Raw genomic sequence first — 22,505 nt, 5'->3', positions numbered from 1 at the left:
CTCCCTGCCTGAAAAGGATTAAAGTCTACCTAGAAACACCTGTGGACAGGAGAGACTTGGCAACTTGGCAACAACTTCAGTGAAGCCTTTTGATTTCATTGACAGAGTTGCTGAGAATTTTTGCCAAAGTGAAAGATAGGAGAATGCCCTTAATCAAAAAGTAGAGGTGAGGAACTACACATACTTACATGGCCTGTCAGATCTCTGTTCCAATATTGTGAGTTTGCTTGCTAGCAATCCACTTTGGTTGTGAATGGTTAGCTGATGGTGAGCTTTTTAAAATACAACTGCATTTGTAAACTGAACACCTTTTAAGATTTTCTGTTGCCCCCATGAGGCTAAGCTAGCAGCCTTTTGCAGCCATTGCTGACAGATTGGGAATGTAACACAGGGTGTAAAAAATAACTTTAAGAAATAACATATATTGGGTGAACTTGGACAAAAGCATTCTTCTAACTGCTAAAAATGCAGCTTTCACTGACATTTTAGCAGTACTGGCTAGAAAGCTAATTACGCTAACATTGGCCCCGCGGGATGGCTGACTTCTGTGATGTTTCTAGCTGACTGGTTTTAAAACATGAATCATTTAAAGGAGCTATAACTGAAAGTGAACTTGATGGATACAAAAATGATACTATGGACAACTTGTGATTTTATTATTAGCCTAAATAATAAGGCTAAAGCTGTATTTCCTAGGCAAAACATTACAATCCTGCAAGTTAATAATGCACAGATAAAATAAATCCCTGTTCAATTTAAAGGCCAAGTATCGCTTAAAAGCGACTGCTAATTCATTCTAAAAGCAACAGTTCATCATCTAACACACTTGTTTCCAATCTCAAATGGCTTTTAAGGTTAGATATGTTGACAAGAACATTGCTATCTCGGTTATTTTTTACCTGGGGTTGCCTGAGTGTAAAATCAAAGGAAATGAAGAGCAAAACAGAGCACCTAATGTTACTCTAAACCCTGATAGCAATGGCAGCTTCATATAGTACAATACAGTGATATCCTTGCTGTGAAACACAACCACACAGATTAATGGTTCTTGCTTGGCCTGCGGAAGTGATGCTCAGTTATTGCTATCTGTAGTAGTCAGGTATGTTGAGGATAACAGCTTATGTTAGAAGAGGAAAATCTAAATATATTCCTTAAGCATTTGTATTGCAGAAAGACTAAAAAAAGACAAAAATTTTCAGTTGGTTTCCTTGTCTTGACATTCTCCTGATCATTAAAGTCAAGTTGTAAAACTCAACCCAGCAGTAAAGGTTTAGCAATCAATTTATTTCCCCCTTTCTTTCCCATAGCCTGAGTAAACCTGACTTCTTGGCTGTGACCCAGCACACAGAGGTTCAGAGAGTTGCTCAAGGACATTTTAACAGGTCACAGGGCTGCTAATGAACACAACCTGTTAATTGACACATCGCCAATGCGATGATCAAACCTGTGACCTTTCAATAATGGGAAGGTCTTACTAATCACCCGACCGTTCTTCCACTTAAGTTGTTTTCTCAGCTTGCTTTAAGGGTAAAATGTGGTTTTGTATTTATTTAAATATTATGAGCGGCAATCTCACTATAAGGATAGGAATAATTTAAGGAAAAGATGTTACTGCATGGAAACTTGAAAAGCAAGCAAGTTATCTTAATGATTGATTCTGGAACAATGTGAGGCTATATAAAACAAAGACTGCAGAAGACAGAGTCGTTATTCACTGGCAAATACATTGAGATTGTGTTTGTGCACCAGTGTGACTGTGGGTGTCACACGATCTGTTAAATCTGACAAGTTTTTGAAAAATGCTGTTACTCCAAAGGTACATTTAATATTTGTAATTTACCATTTTCATACCAAACAAATGTCATGAAAATAAGTTGTCCTTTTTTTTTTTTTAATCTCTGAAGTAACAGACATTTTTTTTTCAAGTTGCTTTCAAGTTATTAGATAAATTTGCCTCAGTCTGAGGATTTGACTTCCATTTATCTTTCGCAATTCTGTTTCTCCCTGATATTAACCTATGTCGTCGTGCTTTTCAACTTTGCCCGCTCGCATGCCCCCCCTTCTTTACATCATCCCCTTTCTGCCCACCTCCACGTCACTGTCAATCTGTTGCTTTTCTCATCCCTGCTTAACACTTACCCTTTCAACCCCATCTCACCATCCCTCTGTCAGCCTTCCTAATATCGTCTTTTTGAAACCTATTTCCTGATTCGCCTTCTCACCTTCCTATCCCCCTCACTGGCCCTCTTCTCCGTGCCTTCTTGTTTTTAACTTTTGGTCTGACTGCGTTGGGGAGCTAACCTCAACTTGCTCCCATTTTCACCACCTTCATCGAGCCCCATCATCCTCACCATAACTCCTTCACTCTCTGTCACTCACTTACCCTTTCACCTTTCTGTCCCTGTATGCGCATTATCCTCCCTGTACCTTTCTACTTCATCACTGCCTACCTTCTTAACCTATCCCCTATCAATCTTTTCTTCTCCCTAGCCATCTCCATCATTTTTCTCTCTAGCACCCTCTTTCAACTTTCCTTTGCCATTGGCAATAAACATCCCATAAAGCATCCCCTCCCCCTCTTCTTTGCAATGACTTTTCCTCGCCCCGCCCCACATGATACCAATTAATCACAGAGAGAAGTGCTTTGTTACCTTGGTGGCCACAGTGCGTCCAAACAGTATGGCGTAGCAGAGATTAAGAGCAGAGGAGTAGGAGAATACACGTAGTCTGTTCCGGCCATGGGGTGTCATGCCAAAGGGGCTGTTCCACTCATACAAGGTGAGGAAGAGCGCTGTGAGATGCAGCGTGACAAAAATACCCACCCACATGGACCAGTGGAGGGGCCACATGAAGGCTCCAATGGGAGCTGCAGTATCCCGGCTACGGACCTGTTGGATCAAATGCAAACACAAGAAGCTGACTTGAGACCGTTGATTGCCATGCATGGTTTGTATAAACTTCTGTTAATGACTCCTCGGCAAATTAGTTTAAAAAAAAAAAAATGCACACATTGTTTTTATTCCGTGCTATTTATTATTCAGCCAGGAGAAGAAATCACTTTTTAAAATGATGAATATCTCATCTTCAAATGGAGTCGTATTGTCAGATCATATCATGCGTTGCAGATTGTCAGCTATAGAGGGAAATGCTAACCAATCAAAGAATAGCTACAGCATGTTTGAGGACTCTGTCTCTCAAATGCCTCTTAGACTCATTACACACTCTTAAACTGCATCCAATTTTGAAGTTCAGTAATTAACATACACTCTCAACTAATGATCTCCCGCTCCTTACTACAATACCAAGGTGAGGGGGGTTAGGGTGAACAATAAGTAGCTGCAGGCCAAATGATTAAATCATACCGGCAGAGGCATAAAAAGTCAAAGTAACACTGAGGACTGCAGTGCTTTAACTTAAAACAGAGCACATTTTTAGGACATGCCATGAATTCTACAGTCGTAAAAAAATCAAGTTTAAACCTCCAACAATTAATGATGACTTCAAGCAGTTGTACCAGAATGCCCAAGCTGGTGGAGTAGAAGGGTGAGGTGAAATCTATGACTCTGCTCCTGGCAGAGTTAATAGAGAAAGAGGTGACGGCCATATCGGCGGTTCCACTCAGCAGATCTCCTACCAGTCCCGTCCAGCGTCCTGTCCCACCGAGCGCCCCATACTTTCCATCTCCCACAATATATAAGTCGAATGTGAAGCCCATATCTTCTGCCAGCTTTTCCAACAAGTCAATGCAGTACCCATAGCAGCACTTTCTCAGGTCCTCTGGTAGTTCTGAGAGGAAAGAAATGATGATGGTGTGATATCCATTCGGACATTCATATGCATGATTTGGATGTGGTTGCACATATGGGAATTGTCTACAAACAGCCATGGCTCAAGGAAAATATTGATAGATTCTTGCATTACACTTCAGCTTTGGCATTTTTTATGACCTGGCATGGACTACATTTATTCACATTAAGTACTTGGATAAAAAAAATTTAACAACCCTCAAACTCATTAAAGAAAAGTAGAGCTGGCAAGATGTAATGGAGCTACTACAATATGAATTTTTAAGTTCTTGCCATGTTTGCCATTTTAACTGCTTTGGCAAACATTTTCCTTGCAATATCGCTTAATCAACATCAGCAGCGTCCCCGTTGCTCTTGCTTGGCTTCTGGACTTCTTTTACAAATGAACCATCATGAATTTTATTTTCAATATTTTGTAAGTTATGTTATGTAAAGGTGTAAATACCCCTCTGCATTGAAACGATTAATCCTATCAATGGCAACCGAATAAATTCACAGTACACGTCAACATTTAGTACCAGCACCTGCAAAAATTTACATTTTTCCTATAGCTTCCATATGCAATCAGCTGATTAAAGTTAAAGAAAGTCAGGTTGACTGTTATTACTATGCTGTGGACTGGATGTATAGCTGCAGATAATCTCATGTGTGAAAGAAATATCGTAGTAGTACATCTTTGACAAGATACTCTTGATCTCTTATTGATTTAATTCCTATATGCTCTTTATTCATGAAAGATGTAGCTGGTGAGGGTAGCCCTTGACCCTGACCCTGTTATATTTTCAACTAAACTGACCTGGTGCAATCCCTTATTGATTCTACCTCAAATTTCCATATGTGCTCTAGAGACATGGCCAGCCAAATACAGCAACACTGAAACTGAAAGGAAAAGATCTGAGGGTTTATGTAAGAAAAGCTTGAGAGGCCATAAATTAGAAGTCATAGATACTCACAGTACAAGTTTAAATGTTTCTGACAAGTATTACACTTCTACAGTATAATGGTTCTATAATGACAGTATTCTATGGACAAATGGCAAAATAACACTCACCTGTGCCATCCCAGTCAACCGTAGTATTGGAGTTGTGAAGCTGGTTAAAAAGGCCTTGTATTATACTAGACTGGTTAGTTTTGGGGTCCAGACAAAGCTGTCCAGCTGGACACAATCCATCCTCATCCACCTCCCGTGTGAAGACAAATGGGTGTTCCACCAGGGTCACAACCCTGAGGCGGTGCCCTTCAACCGAAAGTCCCGGCCTCCAGCGACCTCCAAAGTTGCCGTCACCCTGGCCATCCCCTCCCCTCACCCCGGCTCCAAGACCTTGTCCCTGGCTGGTCATGAACCCTCCCACCAGTCCCAGAATGCCACCCTCCAACTCCAGTCGACCTCGGGTCCACTGGCCTACAGTAACCCAAGCAGGCTGCCCCAGAGCACCTCTCTTCAGACTCCATACATGAAACAGTTGGGAGGACAGAATCCGAGAAACACCAGCATCGACCTGGATCAGGCCTGTGGCCCCGGTGAAGGAAGTGTTGGAGAGAAACCTCGAGGGACAGAGGAAAAAGAACAAATAATAAGTGGAAGCCAACAAAATATAGAAAATAAACTTGACATCCACCTTAAAAAAGTACAGCCTGCAATATTATACAGATGACACTAAACATAGTCTATGAAAAAAGGCTTGTGAAAAAAGGAAAATGGGGCTAATGCAAGAAAAAAGTTACAGTGTGGTTGCAGAGCTTAAGCAAGTCTAGTCCCTAATGGGTAATTGCATCTTCCAGAGAGTCATAATTAAAAGTTAATGCAGTGCAGTGAGGGTCTTCTCCTCCTATCTGCCAGTCCATACAGACAGTCATTGCTATTCGGCTCACTCGTCTCCACACATTAGGAGGAGCAATCCCCATTCGCACATAAATCTCTCCTGGCCTCTTGAACCACGCAGGGATTTTTTTGCACATGTCTTAGCATTCGATCACGCGGACATCATCAAGCCATGCGAGTTGTGTTTGATCATAAGGGATTGTCATGAGGTCATTGTAAATCATAGGGGTGGTTGTTTAAATGTTAAAGTATGCAGGGACCACTTCAGTATGGGTGCTGAACCGTGCCGGGACTGTTGATGATGTCTGGGTCAAGGCTAGAAATGGCAAGTTTTCCTTCCATATAATAGAAACAGGTGGTTGAGCCGGAGTCCTTTCACAGAACAGAAAACAGGTTTATCCTCTTGCGCTTAGTTCCCCCCCCCCCCCTATCTTTTATTCTTTTCTCACTCTCATCACTAGGTTATATGCATGCATTAGCTTAGATTGTGGCAGCTGAGAATATTCTTCATTAAATATGGAATATCCAAAGGATAAGGAAAAGGCTAAATTTATCTTGTGGGTCATTAACCTGTCCTCCAAGTTTAGCCTTTACTAAAGCCTGTCTTCCCCACACAGCGACTGATATAAAAATGTGAATATATGTAAGGTTTTATGTATTCCGCTTTAGTTCCTTGCCCTATATCCTCTCATTGTGATTTACTATAACATCAACATAATTGTAAAGAACTTGATTAAAAATGCTTCTGATTGGAAGCCATCCCCGTTCCCTTTCACATTAACTTATGTTTCCTCATCGGCAGCTCCCTTCTGTCTCTGTGGCCATAAAGCGAAAGTGCTAGCCTTGCCTTGAGCTGAAATCACTCATGGTAATAGCACGGCTGAATCATCATATCCAATAGACAGCAGATTCATCAAGCCAACCAACTCCAGACTCTTAGTCTAAGCTGGCCAAAGAAAGAAAAAAAAATAGCCACACTGTAAGCTTTACATCTTTTATCCAAGGAGAAAAGTGCAAGGTCTCAAAGGGTCCTCTCTCACTGTTTGTGACACATTTGTATTCATGCCCAGAGATAAGAGGTGAGATAGGAGTGTGACATAATATAGGGATAAGAGCAGTGGTGTAAAAAAAAATGTTCTGCACACTTTAAAGCTGCACCACCTTTTAGTTATGGGTCCTGCGGATTGTTTTTGTAGCATCAGGCCAGAGGCTGTATTTAAAGGATGACTCTGGATTTCACAGCAGGTTGATAAGTCACCCAGCTATGTCAGAGAGGGATGGCTTCCTTCCCTAACACCTGGCCCAGGTTTATGCACTCAGAGTAAATGTCAGTGGCGTGGTCGGTGAATGATGACTCTATGAGACTGTCCCAAGCATGCGTCTCAATCTCTTGTCAGTCCACCTCCTTCAGTTTGGAGGAAAGTTTACTCCCTTCGTCTTTTTCTGCCTGTCTGTCGGGAATGATACAAGGCCTGCTTGTTTCATTGGTTTTAATCTCTTCAGGGGAGATGGAATCAGCGTGGCAGCTTGTGTCGAGTGAGATGGCACTGACTGGCAGATTTCATTCTGATAACAACAACCCGCTATCTTTTTTCCTCCTTTTTCTCCTCCCTCACATCCTTTTCCACACAAGTGTGTCTTTCCTTTCCTTTGTTTTTACTTCTATTTTTCTTTAGCTGTATCCTACTTCCTCTCTTTTATCTATCTGTTTTTCTTTGACCACATTCTCCCTTCTCTCTAATGTATTTTTGGGAATAAGCACCTAGGGATTCTGTGATTCTGGACATTCGGAAGAACAACATCAAAAGTGGCTAGTTTCTCATATTTTTATCTTCATTGCTTTGAAAGAGTAATTTTGTAACTTTTATTTTTGTAACCTCTCATCCTTTCATACCTTCTTTACTTGCTAATATCTCAAGACATCCTCCCTCCCTCCCTGCTTTCCTCACTCTGTCCCCAGGGTATTGAGCTGTTAATTGCCTTTTCCATGTGGAAGTCTCTCACTTCCTCCAGCTTTGTTAAGACTCTCCGGAGAACTGCCGTGTCTGGCTGTTGGAGGCGAGGGATAAGAATCAGGGAGTACACTGGAGAACAAGTGCATGAGTTTGAATAGTGCAATAGAACAACCCCTTTTATCAGTCTTTCACTGGCCATGAACAAAGGTCACTGAGACTATTTTGTGGAGAACTCTATTGTAAATAGTTTATTCTGATAGGCTAGACCATGTGCCAATTGGTTGCCCACAAAAAGATTGCATCTTTCCCTAGAGTCCTGATGAAGTTTGAGTCATTTAAAAATGTCTTATTTTCTTTTCTTCTTTAAATAAAAAAACAAAGCAAAACTTATAGCTTCATAGAAATAGGATTAAGTTGAACTGATAAAATATATACCTTGGCTGCAGTCTTAGTTTAGCATGCACAATGCTTCATTAATTGTCTCTAAAATAGAGTGTAATAGAGAGTTGCTTGAAATGATATTCATTTGGCACAAAAGTGTTACGCAAAGTAAAATTTTGACTTGATACAAATTTAAGATTAACAACCATGGTGTTAAAATTCATACAGTCATAGAAGAAGAGAAAAACAATACAACATAATTCAGCCAATAAACCAATAACATATAAAACACAACTTATAGAAAATCAAAGATTTACTAAATAGCCATTACTAGTCATGATGTGATTGTTTGGTGTGATATTAAGATGAAAATAATGTTGTAGTACCCTGGGAGGCCTGTCTGTGTGTTCTTATATGCTGGTATCCTTTTACTACATTGGCAGTGTGTTTGGGATTATAGCCATCCCAAAAGATGAAGCGATGTGGGCGATCGTGGCTCAAGAGTTGGGAGTTCGCATTGTAATCGGAAGGTTGCCGGTTCGAGCCCCGGCTTGGACAGTCTCGTTCGTTGTGTCCTTGGGCAAGACACTTCACCCGTTGCCTACTGGTGGTGGTCAGAGGGCCCGGTGGCGCCAGTGTCCGGCAGCCTTGCCTCTGTCAGTGTGCCCCAGGGTGGCTGTGGCTACAATGTAGCTTGCCATCACCAGTGTGTGAATGGGTGGATGACTGGTTGTGTAAAGCGCTTTGGGGTCCTTAGGGACTAGTAAAGCGCTATATAAATACTTACCATTTACCAATCAGATTCTTTCCAGATGGTATTACATAGATCAAAATCTGACTGTACTTTTTTGCATTCATCAATTTCATTTCATCAACCCCACCCGCCCAAAAAAACCCTGTGCCACTGGCTAAAACACTGGTCCAAATCATGACAGAGTGTTATACAGATGGCCGTAGACACTCACAGTTGCACTACTCTCCTGACTTCTTACATATATGTTGATGATTATTTGAACCAAAGTTTTACATTTATATTCATCACTCCTTAAAGAACTGTTTCAGTCCAGTTCTTGTATAATTTGTCATACCTCAGCCTTTTCTTCCCGTTTTCATTCCTTACAAATTGCTGCTTGAAAGCCAGTCAGACAATTTCTAATGAGGTTTCTGATAAACAGTAGATGGATCATGTGAAGGGCTAGATGCATCTCTCTGGTCCCGTGCCAGGTCTTTGCTGTATGTCTTCCTATTTTAAGGATATTTTTAGTCCTGCCACTTCTTCTTTTATCCTCCATTTGTCCATTTTATTCTAATTTTTTTAAGGGCCCACTATGCAGCGATATGCCAAGTTTCCAGCTAATAGCTCTTTGGAAATCACCTTGATGGTGAAAATGTAATTTTACACCTGTCAATCCGTACTATTTTTGCCAGTTTTTTGTAACTTCAACTGAATGAATAATTGATAGGCCAGCGATAAGTGATTCAAGAGTGAAAATGAGTGAAAAACCTTGAAGACATTCAGCAGCCATTCAGAACTTTTGCACTTAACAAAAACTGATGAGTTAAAGTCTGGCTCCTTGGAAACAAAATATCAAGAAATGAGAGGTGGCTAAGGAATTTTGTATAATACTTTACAACATATTAAAAATATAGATATGATAATATTATAAACGGTCCATCAAAAGCCGGTTAGGGTTATAAACTCTCTTTCCAGTTTACCTCTCCAGTCTCTTCTATTTCAGTAACAGCCTTGCACTAAGTAGGACTACACTACAGCCTCAGCTTATCAGTGCATTTCATGCCTGACTAAAATAAAGTGACTACCACTGTTGCATGTTTTCTGTCTCTACAGCTTCTCTGTCACACATCGCCGGAGTCATTTAAAGCTGGTCTGTTGAACTGCACTAACATCTGCATGGTTGCTGGCTTGATCAAGTCGCTACAGTTTGGTGCTCTTAAATTCAAACTTTGCATACATATTGGCCCCTGCTTTCATCAGCTGCATTTGTTTGTAGTGGTTTAGGCAAGTAATTTATCAAAATGTTTGCCCTATTATCATTATTGTGAGTTGTTTTGGCCACAATAACCATGAAGTGAAAAATCTATCGTGGCAGCGCTACTCTGAACCTAATTAACTTGTTTCAAACTCTAATAATTGATGTTCAATAACACAACTTCCACAAAAGCCTGTGGCCCTCCATGCCCCATGGTTCTGAGATCCCAGTGCTCAACTAAACTGCTTTGCAGACAGAGTGCTGTGAGAATCCAGCTTGCGATTATGGGGCTGTTGTCTATGATCACTCTCAGCTGGCAGGCACCACGTGGGCTCAATATTTGCTGTGGACCCAGCTCCTACCACAAATCCTTCCCTCACCAGTATCACATGACTTGGATGCATGCTGTTTTATCCATTGTACCCTTTGAAGTATATCCATGTCAACTGTTAGAGAAAAAATATTTAACTTTGCAGTGAGTTTATTGCAGCAGGCTTCAGTGCATCATGCACTATCAGCCACATATTGCTCAAGAGGATTTCTAGAGTATGCGAGTGTGATAGGTTTTTGCACTCCATGTCCAAATGCGAGGATTTACGTTTTTCTGCTTCAAATGAAAATGTTTAAGGTTTAATGTGTATTTCAATCAGTGTTTTTTCCCCCCATGTGTCTGTGGTTATCATCGTAGACCACACCTTGTCAGACCCGTGAAAGCTGTCAGAAGCCTTTTTTTGAAAGCTGCAGGAGTTGGAGCAACAGCAAACAGAAACACACAAAACCCCTCTGGTGTCAGGCTGCCAATCTGTATGCCATAAAGACCTCCTCCCCACCTCCAGTATGACAGTGCTATTCAGAAATTACCACCCCCATGGTGCAAAGGACAGACAAGGGCAGCAACCAGAGCATACAGTACCACAAGTGGAGCCAGCAACTCCTCACAAAAATGTCAAAATGTCACTCAGAAAGCTAACGACCTAGCATGTATTTAGGGATGTGACCAGCGAATTTTAAATGCAGTTTTTCGCTGTCTTCTATGAATCATTCGGTGATTTAAATAGTAAAACTATGTGCAAAAAATCAGAAACCCAGGAGTCATTTAAGGTGAACCTGTAACTGCAGGGAAGTATAGAGTGTAGAGAGTATAAAGCTAGTCTTATGCTATTTGAAACAATACATTTTATTTTTAGAGGAGGTATTACTATCATCTCTAAGCTAAACCATAAAACTCTGGAGTTGATCTCAGTGCATCAACATTGACAGAGAATGGGGTTTAATGATGATCAAGTAACACTAGGCAATAATTCTAGACTTTGCTAAACAACCAAATTGAGATAAAAGTAAAAGTGAAAGCTTATAGCCAGCATCAGCATCAGCATCAGCATCAGCAAATCAACCCATACCCCCGACTGTTATCTGTAAGGGTGCTTATAGCAACAAACTACTCTGCATAGGACTAATAAGAATTACCAGTTCCTGCACTGTCAGTCTGTATACCAAAAAAAATACACTTGCTGTCGTGTGTACTCACTAGTCAGATCAAAGCTGCCAAATAGAGTAATTTGTTACAAAAAACCCTATATAGCTAAATATTATTAGAGGTGAACAAAGACATTATTTTAGCTATTTTTATGTGAAGTAACCCTTTGATTAGTTGGTGTATCCTGTACATTCTTACCTGGCTAGATATTGTCCAGAAGAGGGCTGTTCATGTCGGTTTGGTTTGTCATAGCAATTTACCATGTTCTGAGTGAGTGCCAAATCTGGCCTCACCATGGTTGCTGCAGTGACCGCCCGGCCAATCAGCTGCAAAGCATCCCGTATATAGAAGCTTATTGGCTTGCGGCCGACCTCCCCATAGGCTAACAGTCCAAGAGGACCTCCTAAAGTGTGCAGCGAATCTGGAGACAAGGGATATCCCATGATCCACTGCAGTGCTGGTAGTGATGGTGCGAGGCGCTGAGCAGCCCGAAGAACAGAGGATAGACACTCGGGGTCGGATCCCAGGAGGAGAACAGACGAAACAGGTGAGGGGGAGCGCAGGAAACGGGTGGAGATGATCTTCAAAGCCTCTTCTTCCATCTGCTCCTCCCTTCTCTCCTCACTGCTCCCCCCTCTTCTATCTCTGCTCCCTGTGATGCGAGTCAGGTTGATTATGTCCCACAAATGCCAGGTTGAACCACTGTACTTCTGAAGGTGGGTCAGTAAGCCATCACCGCCTTCGTCCCAGCCTGGGCAGATTACAGCTGCTCCTCCCCAGCTGTCCCCCCGGCTTCCTCTATCCCTATCCCCACCATCTCCCCCCTGCAAAACTGCAAGGAGCAAACTTCCCAGGGTTGATGGAGGCACACGGGCTGACATCTGCAGGTGAAATCGGTTCTGTGACAGAGGATAGGAGTAAATAAGAAGAGTTGAAAGAACCAAAAGAAAAAAGGAGATCAGTGAAAGAGTTAAAAAAATACAAAAATATAAAAACAGAATAAATAACAAAAAGAGAAAGAAGATAAGAGAGGAAATAAAAAAGCAAGATCAGACCAGAGATTAATAGATATCACCAAAACTAAACACCTCAGGGCTGAATAACATAAAATCACATTAAACGTAGCTTTTGTATGCACCAGAGCTCTGCAAAACAATTCCTGATGCGGCAGTAATTTACAGCAACACAGATTAGAAACAATCAGTCACATTTGTTCATTATCTCTCACTCTGAATGAGAAGAGTCGCACTGATACAAACAAGGAGTCAATGATTCGCATCTAATCTGCAACATCACAGTTGGCTTGGCAAGACAACAGTAGCATCCACAGTTCATCCAGAAGCCCACATTTCCAAACCCCACTGAAAACACTAGCTTGTTTCATACTGTTCCAAAATGGATAACACTGTTGTCCTTGAATGCAGCTCACAGATGGACCTTCCCCTTCCTTCCTTTGGGGTTTCTATCCATTTTTCATCCTATCAGTGCTCCAGGCAAGGTTAAGGGGGGAGACTGCTTTTATATAAAGAGCTCAAAGTTTAGCTTAACATGACCTGAAGTTCGCTTTGAATGGCTCCACCCAAATAAATAGAAGAACATCCTCTGGCACAAATGCATACACATTTTCAGGATCTTTGTAACATATATCCAGAAAGACGTCTGTGCAGTATAAAATAAAACACACACAGAAGTTACCTAATTGAATCTGTATACTATTAATCTATGAGCTTATGTCCAGCAACACTTGTGGCAAGCACACACATGCCTGTATATCTGAAGATAAGCTATCTGAACACAGATGTAACCCACACTGAGACACATTTATTCAAGTGGAAATATCCCACCCAGGAGTACAGAGTAAACAGAGCGACCCTCTGCTGAAAGTCCTTGAGTCTCTTAAGAGAGTCAGAGAAAAAATATTTGAAGTCTGGAGAGACATGGATGAATTAATGCCGTATGTTTGTCTTCCCGGAAAGGCCCAGGTGTGTGCAAGGGGACAACTGAAGATAGGTCTTCTCGTTTGAACTCCTCAGGGGAGCTAGAAATGTGGGGGTATCTGGTAAGTGGAGGTTGTTGGCGAGATGGAATGGATGACAGAGACTAATAGAGATGGGAAGGTAGTGCCTACAGGTGCAAGTTTTATTCAGTGTATTTCTGATAGGAATAAAACTAATATTATGCATATGCCGAAAATGTGACGATAGAAGATCAACAGAGAGCCTCAAGGCAGCTGGAGGAATTAGTATGTAAATCTATATCTGCTCTCATCCTAAGTTCCTCTGAGTACGATTTATCTAAGCTAGCACTTAAATATTAATATTCGACTAAATGTATGGTTATGTTATGATTCCTGTCCTGAAAAAATTGTCAGAGGCTACAAAAATCTGAACAGACTGAGTCTGCATAATGGAGAAAAAGCTGTAAATTATGTTCCTTGTCTACATAGCTTGTTAGAAAACGAGAGACGAATTGTTGCTGCATTTATCACTGTCAGATTAATTGTGATAATGTTCATCTGCGGGATATCTCACTGCTGCGTCAGCTGTTTTGTACCAGCATTATATTTTTTCCTAGCACAATCATAGATAGCTTGTTTGACTTTTAAAGAGATTCTTTTACAATTTCAATTACATTTAAGGCATTTAGCCTGCGCTCAAGATCAATTTACAGGGAGCACGACAGCAGAGCTACTTCAAGGGTGAGGATGTGAGAATAATAGCAAAAGCTCAGCAAGGCGTTAAAGAAGTTGTGTTTGTAGTTGCTGGTGTTAGAAGAGAAAGCAAATTAGAGAACTCGGAAGAGGCAGACATGGGGGCTGTGATGTGATTCTGGAGAGATAAGGTGATATGAGCCATTTCGAGAGGACGTGAGTTCCAGCCCATAAGATAAGGAAGCACTCTGCTGTTTTGGCTTGAGAGGGAAGACTTCTGAAAATGTTTTGTAGGCAGTCGAATGTGTGATCCACACAAGTGGACCCAGTGAGAAAGTTCTTAAAAGAAAAGAAAAAGCACATCAGTAAGGCTCATTCTGGTTATTAATATAATCCTTTCTTGTCTGCATTTGAATGTTTCATCACAATTGTGGTATTAGAGTAAAAGAGACATGTTTTTGATGTGCGTATTGGTGCAAAGGTGATGTAATGTAACATGAAACAACATCAAAAAAGAAGGATCACCAACAAACAGACACCTTCAGCTTTGTATGCTGAAAATACTCTAGCCTGATATAACACCATTTTATCTCACCAACCCCTTTTCTACTTTTGCAATAAAATCAAGAAATTCTTCTGTAATGCAGTTTTGCTATAGCCAATCCCGAGGAGAGATCTCTCCCTGAGCCTGTGTTCAAGGGTCAGGGGTAGCAATGACTCGCTGGAGAACACACACAGAGACACTGCTCTTAGTGATAACTGTGGAGAGAACTAAAATTTTAAAAGTGTGGTTACACTTCACTGGAGTAGATAACAATGCTCATTTCCACGGTCTTTTGCAAATTGGCAAAAAATGAGATAAAAATAAACATGGGCAGCACTAAACGCGTCTAAACAGAGTGTGGTAGCTACTAAACTTTGGCTTTTAGGTAAGGAAAAACATCCAGTGTTGTAAACGAAACAATTGCGCTGGATTTACAACGCAGGAATGAGAGCATCATTGTGAAGCAGAATGTAGCACATTTTTCTAACCTCAATTATCTTGTTTTCAGAAATTTTGGAAGCCAAAACCTTAATTAAAAGTAAAATGTAATTACGATTGCCAGCCTTAAGGACTCAAGCAAACAAAATTCTTCGAAAACAACTCTTAGTAAGGTAAGTTGGCAAGGCACTGCACTGGCAAAGCAAATACATCAAACACACCTTGCTGCATAATTCAAACTTTTGAATCTCATATCTTCCTGCTTATGTCACAGTGTTGCAGTGTAAGATAAAATGATTCAATGACCTAGCTGCTGATGCCAAGTCATAGTAAGCTTCTAACAGCTTACTGCCAGTCAGCCTTTTATTCGTCATTATGCTTTTCTATTAAACACACATGCACACTGTGTTCTTTTTTGGATTATAAAAAGGAGGCATTTGCCACTCATTCTCAAAAAAAAGCTGAAAAACCCTATATATAGCATTTTTAAGTATTGCAATGTATCCAGAACAATGAAAGCTCTGCCAGTCAGCCATCGCTCCAGCTTAATCCAGTGTGTCTTCAAAATAAGCTGGAAACATCAGTGTTTATCCCAGTTACACACCAGATTTAATGTATGCATGTGTATATGTTTGCATTCTGGCTTGTGAATGCTTACAACAGTCTTCACTTCGAGCTGTCTGCGTGAATCTGTGTTGTTTTTGACATCCTGGTGTTCTTGCCTCGGGTTGAGTCTGATTTTATTATTTTACGTACCAGACTTTGAATTTAGCGGACCTGAGGACACCTGAGTCATTATCTAGAGGAATACATGTGGCATATTTTGCTATGATGTCAGGATTAAAAGTGGCTGTGCTGTCTGGAACTAGGAAGTTTAACGTGTGTTGGCAGGCTTCTTCCGAAACACAGATTCCCTTCTGTGCTATTTTGTGGAATTTGCTTTGGAGTGCAGGGACCAGCTACAGACAAACAGTCCTGATCTTGCTAGCTGTAGTTCTGAGCCCCTCTGTGCAACTCAGGTCCAGACCCAGGTTTATCTTTTTGTAAAGTACACAGGACTTTTTCAGGCTCGGTTAGAACTGTAATGGATTCGCTAAGCAGCGATAGGTTTTCACCTGTAAGGACCTCCAGTGTGTGTATGTGTGTGTGCTTTTGTGCGTATGCTCTTATCTTCTTCTATTCTCAGGTAAAAGCTCTATCCACAAGCATGAGGTTAGAAAGACTCAGAACTAAGGATGCAAGATAAGCAAAGCTAAAAGAGTGTCAGCATTATTCCAATGAAATATAAAATCCATAGCCCCTTTCACACATCTGCAAATTAGGATCCTTGAACTAAACCTTTGCTTCTACTTAACAGTTCCAGTGTGCTGTTAGCCAATGATTTTCAGGTCTTCAAACAAACTGCAAACCTAACACTCCCAAGCAACAGAGAGGCGCACACGCAGTAGGCAAAAAACAAGCAGACACAGATACAGTGCAAACACACCAAGGTGTGAGCATAAACCCAAAAGTATCTTTGGGCAATGTGGAGTAAGCAAACCGACAGGAGTGCGTTGAATCAGAACAGGAGGTAGCAGCTCTCAGTTAGTTAGCTCATTCCTTATTTAGGTCTCCATAAGAAAAGCTGGGAGACTCAAAGGCGTGCACTGACTTGTAGACTTTCGAGAGCCAAAAATGGGGGAGGAAAAAAGATTTCCCTGAACAAAAAAAGAAATAAAAAAAATGAGCACCGAAAAAACAGCAGCACCTGCAGTTTCAAAGCTTATTAAAAGTAAGTTGGAAGGAAAAGCAAAGGGGTGGGACATGGGAGCAAGTGCATTTTCTGTGTTTGTATTTGAGAATTTGGTTTGTTGAAGGAGGCAAAAAGGCCCAAGCTGAAGCACTTAAAAACCAGATGTCTCTGCTCGGCCTTCCGTCACTGCTTCAGGCAACGGATCACTTTACCTTGCTGCAGCTTGATTTATTGCAAAAGCACACTCTAGCTCTAGTTGGGTTTAACATTGCGGTCATGGCTCATTTGCATTGAACTAAGCAGTGGTGGATAGAGTGAGGCCCTGCTTGGAGTTGTCCTCGCTGCTACATCCAGCTGCATGGACCTCTGCCTGAGTCTGAATGCCTGCTTAGCTTTTTCCTCTGTCCAGGAACAAAGCTCATGGTCAGGGCAGCACTCCAGACAACAACACTTCACTGAACACATTAATATTTTACACGGACTGTCACCAGGCGAGTTGCCTGTACGTTGGGAGGATGGAATGAGAGATAGGAAGAGAGACAGAGGAAGAGAAATTCGGATGTAGATGGGAATATATGTTTGAGATGAAAGCGGAAGAGAAATTGATATGTGGTTTAATATCCGTGTTTGTGAAAGGAGGTAAAAAGCGATAGTTTGCATCTGAATGCGTCTGCAACACAAAGGAACACGAGAGATAGTGATGGTAGAGTGCATGCGTGTCTTGAGGAAGACAGAGAAATATTTTCTCTGCAGGATGCCAGCCTTACATTTCAAACACCTGAGATGAAAACTGAGGATTGAAAGCTGAATGTCAGACTAAAATGTCAGCAAATGCAGGTTTACACGCACACATAAAATAATCTAAATCCAACTTAAGCGGAGCGATTTAACCCTCAGTGCACGACTGACGAATGAAAACATGGGCACTGAACATCATACACTTGCATTAATCATACATAATGAATAAAAAAGCTGTTGAATTTGTGCAATTTTTTACCCTCACAGTCCAAATAACATCCATGACTGAATAAGGCCAGTCAAAGCTGTTTGCATAAAGCAACACTGACAGCCGCACTTTTTAGTTGACCAGACAGGGGCTAACTGGGCTGTTTGCTTTGCTGTTGAGTAATTGTATGCAAATGGCATTGTTTAATTTTCTCCTAATTTCCTTACGTCTCCTGGCGGTAAGTGTAATATGGGTGACTTTAATCTTACTCAGCCATGCTGCCGGGGACTGGAGCTAAGCTTGGTGTTGGAAAGAAGCTGGCACTGCTACACAAGCATATGCAGCTGAGGCAAAAGTGGCAATGTGCGCACACCTAACTGCAATACACATGCAGGCGAGCAAATTACATTTACGTGCTCACACATGCATGAAAGCATGGCACACACTCACACATGCGCGCAAAACACGACTGTGAAGCAATCAGCCACTTAACACAGCAAATGACTATGGTTATCTAAGCATAACAGCCTGTTGGCTGAGAGAAACAGTGATAAGCAGTAAGATACACACTATTAGGCTCCACCACGGGACTGGCCACAGACTAAAGGATGGCTAAATCTTGTTTCACAGTTAACTGTTGATGGAGACAGTGCTATGTCTTTCTGATTGTCACCACTGAATTATATATGCAAAACCCTGCCTCCATCCAATTCCACCCACCATCTTCAATACGGTGATCGAGCGGAAAAGTATACAAGAGACTGTGGCCCTTGGGGGAGCAGGATGAAACAGCAGGCATAAAGTGTAAAGCACACTTTGAATTAGGTTTGATTAGAGGAAAATGGTTGCTCATTGCTTGGGCAGTTTGTAGCTATGACGATTTGAAGACTGCTGGAGGTATGAGCGTGTCGAGCCCATTAAACATAAGGGCCTTGTTAGTTTCCTTGGTGGTGTGGTGTGTTAGGAGAATTGGGGGCTGTACTGCAACATCATAAAAATACCACTGTAGTCCTGAGCGATTGTAGGAAAAGCCATAAAAGCCTTGACAGGCCATGTCTTCTCTTTATCTCCAGGCTCTCTGTTTATATGAATTGTTCTGCGTGGGGGAGAGAGAGAACTGAAATAAAAGGGGTTTCGTTCATTGTGCATGTTGGTGTCAAACCAACTGGAAGTGTTTGTGTGAGTTAAAACGTGTATACGTGTACAGGTATGATAACTATTTGTCTGGGTGTGAGGGTGTCTGCAAGAGTATTTGCGTGATAAATGTGAATGTCTATAATTTACAAACCATTTGATGGAATATTGTTCCCAGCGTGGTTTCAATTTAATTTGAATGATCAAGACACAGAGCACATCAGCGTTTTTTTTTTCCCATTCCCTGAAGCCTTGCGAGCTACTGTAGAACAGAAAGGACCAGGAGGATACAACGCACACACAAGCACATTATGACACACAAATCCAGACAGACTGATCACATACTCGAACCAGCCAAGTGCTTTGGGCTTTACTCATGAAGAAGTTTTTGCTACATGATTCCACAGTTTAATCAAATGGCGATCCAGGGGGAATAGCTAAAAAGCAAGCACATATCAAAGCATGCAAATTCTTCTGTGATAGTCGTGTTGAGTAAATTAAGTAATCCAGTGCAGAGTGTTCACTTTCATTATCAGTTGACTTCTGTTTTAATGAGCCTCCATGGGCTTGCGAATGTCCTGATGTCATCAATAATAATCAGATAGAGGAAACAGCAGGGGTTGACTAAATGTGCCGTTCTGGACTGGTTAGTCAGGTCTCTAGTCAGCCAATGTTAGTGCTGAGTGCACTTCTAGCATTGGTGAAGGCTGTCATCTCAGCACGCTGCATCTGCGCCTCTTTTGTCAGGAGATCCTTTGATCCCCTCAGTTGCAGAGTTACAAGCCCACAGCAGAAATATGCTGAATGGATTCATGTATCATCCTCCCCCCTACAAACAGCCTCTGGCCCCCTCACTATTTATGATCATAATAGCTGCCGTTATTTATTAAAGAGAGCGATTGTTGTCCTTGCTCTATAGACAATGTTGTTTTCTCTACCAGAGAGAATAATATTTGTCCTTTTGGTGCGGCCCTGTGTGTGATATGAGGCAGCGTAGTGAATGTGATGGTGATTGATTCCCGTGTTGAACAGTGGAGAGAGGTACAGAGGAAGGCTAATCTGAGTTATGATTGCTACTGTAATCGCATTTTTCCCCCTGCCTCATCCATCTGCCCTACAGTAGCGGATACATGCTGTATTCTGATTACGCCGCACATCTGTCAATAACAAAAAGGAAGGAGCGGCAGCGTGCACCTGCTCTTTCATGAACACCTTTCAATGGCTTCCCATCACCATGATTTCTAAGATCATGACTCTCTCACTTCTTGCTGTCCAGTTTTATCTTCCTCGCTCACTGATTTGCTAACCTGCCGGAGGTGGCGTCAAGCATTTGGAGTAATCATGCCATCACGTTGGGGGTAAACTAAGCTGTTTTAGATGCAGTGGCGCAGGGCAGAAAATAGCCTCTCGCTTGGCTGTAATTTGACCAGCAGGCAGCTGGACTTGTGAGATGAGAATATTATTTCGTTACCAGGAGTATGATACTAACAGTTTCCCAAGTACAGATGCAGAATGGCATGATGTCATTAACAGTCAGCCCACGGGGAACAGAGCTGCAAACAGCAAAAACTTCAGGAGGGACACATTCATTCACAATACCCCAGCGATGAAAGCACACCATGCCAGTAATGAGATGTCTAGAGCTTTGAGCACGGGGTGCGTGCCTGACTATGTGTGATATTTCTTAGTCTTAGAGCGTGTGTGCATTTTTGTTTGGGTGAATGTGCATGCTCAAGATGTGTGAAAGAACAAATTCCTGATGGAAAAGATCCCTTTGCTCCAGTCAGCTTGAATATTTAAACTCTGGCCAGGCTTCCTAGGAGTGAAATAATACACCTAGAGAGATGGAAGTCATTTTTGTTTGTGGGAAAGTATGAGGTGAGTAAAGGTATGTGCGCGTGTTTTTAAGTGGGTATGTGTGGGTTTCAGGATGGATGGGCTTGTGGTGAGTAAATGACCTGCCTTGATTCAGCCTATCAGCTGAGCTCTCCACCCAGGCTCCCTGATATCCCCTTTCATCCATCTCTATAAGAGAGAGATGACGGAGAGATGGAGAGGCAGTGGCAGACAGAGTGTGGGGATGAATATGCACAGAAGAGAGTGAAAGATTTCAAGTGCAAGAGCAAGCATAAAGGGGCTAATTAGAGAAGAGGGAAAAATTTGGGAGCAAGTGTGACAAAGGCAGAAGTGAACAAAAAGACTATTAGCCTCAAGTATAAATCTGGAGTAATGTGTATGACAAATGGCACCCTGCTCGCACCAGAAGTGCCTCTCTAATATGACTCTGAGTTCCAGTCGATTAAGGGATCATTTGGGGTGAGTTGATTTGGGGCGCATACGGGTACTGTGCAAAAGTCTTGAGCCACAATTCTTTATATTTTGCCAGGAATATGGGAAATAGCTGCAGCGATTCAGTGAATGATTTGCAAACATAAATGGAGATATACTAAGGCAAAAACAGAGTTTGCACAATTCTAGCAAGCTTGAAAGTCAGTATTTGGCATGACCTCCTGTTTTCTTTGGCAAAGCCTGAACTCTCTTAGGCAAGCTTTCTAATAATTTCTTTAAGTAGTCTTTAGGAATATTTCCCCAGGATTCTTGAGGGACATTATAAAAGTCTTAGTTGGATCCCTCACTGCTTCATTAACGTTGAGGTCCAGGCCCTGAGGAGGCCAATCCATGACTAATAGTGTTCCATTGTGTGTTTTTCTATCCAGGTATGTTTTACTTTTCACAAACACACAGTGTTTGTGATCATTGTCATACTCATAATTGAAACCACTAGGAGTCAGATGCCTTCCAGATGGTCTTGCATTTTCAATTCAAATCTGACGGTACATTTCTGCATTTATAATTTCATCAACTTTGACAAGATCCCAAACACCAATGGGTGAAATGCAACCCCAAACCATGACAGAGCCTGTGTTTAACAGATGGCTGTAGACACTCACACTCTCTTCTAGCCAAAAAATTCAAATTTGGATGTATCACTCCATTAGACCTGTTGACAGTCATTTCTCTTTCCTTAAGAATTACTTCTTGAGAGCCACCCTTCCATTCGAATAGCTTCCTACAGTAGATGGATCAACTGACAGGCCAGATGCATCTCTCATGTCCTGTGTTAGGTCTCTTCTGGATTTTTTCCTGATTCTTGATGACTCAGTTACTTCAAGTTACTCGTTACTTTCAAAGTAACTAGTTACTAGGGAAAGTAACTTTGGTTTTACCCAGAATCCTCTTGTTAATGTGTTGCTTCCCTAACTGGATACCCAGCAAGATTGCCAGTCTTCTAGCTTGCTTACATGTTAGCACTATCCTGCCACAAGTGCACTGTGCCACCTTTCCATCAGAAAGGAAAAAACATAATGTGCATATTTCCACAAGAGAAATCCCACGCCTGGACCTTCGTCGACTGCTGCCATGATTCTAGCCTACGTTACAGCGTCACGTGCGCTTTTTACATCCAACACAAAAACTGCAGTCGTGGTGCTTTCGATTGTACTCAGAACTCGTAAATTCTGCCTTCCGAGTAGGGAGATGTAGGTAACTCCAGACTGCAGGTGAGCCGCATACAGGGCTGGACTGGGACAAAAAATTGGCCCGGGCATTTTGACTAGAGACCGGCCCAC

The 22,505-nt window shown here is 41.7% G+C and overlaps 1 protein-coding gene across 1 annotated transcript in view; it reads right to left on the bottom strand.

Annotated features, from left to right (window-relative positions):
* LOC146496075 (glutamate receptor ionotropic, NMDA 3B-like) overlaps positions 1-22,505 on the bottom strand; it is an 84,356-nt gene that overhangs the window by 27,997 nt on the left and 33,854 nt on the right. The window contains exons 2-5 of the mRNA XM_085143988.1: positions 11,631-12,331; positions 4,858-5,351; positions 3,515-3,786; positions 2,652-2,888 (exon numbers count right to left, since the gene is read on the bottom strand). Of these exons, the coding sequence (XP_085000114.1) occupies positions 2,652-2,888; positions 3,515-3,786; positions 4,858-5,351; positions 11,631-12,331 (1,704 nt within the window). The remainder of the gene's footprint in view (positions 1-2,651; positions 2,889-3,514; positions 3,787-4,857; positions 5,352-11,630; positions 12,332-22,505) is intronic.

The sequence above is a fragment of the Neolamprologus multifasciatus genome, chromosome 19, assembly GCF_963576455.1.
Source record: "Neolamprologus multifasciatus chromosome 19, fNeoMul1.2, whole genome shotgun sequence".
In the NCBI taxonomy this organism is placed as follows: Eukaryota; Metazoa; Chordata; class Actinopteri; order Cichliformes; family Cichlidae; genus Neolamprologus; species Neolamprologus multifasciatus.
Note: the sequence above shows the minus strand (reverse complement) of the source record. Positions and strands in the feature narration are given on the sequence as shown.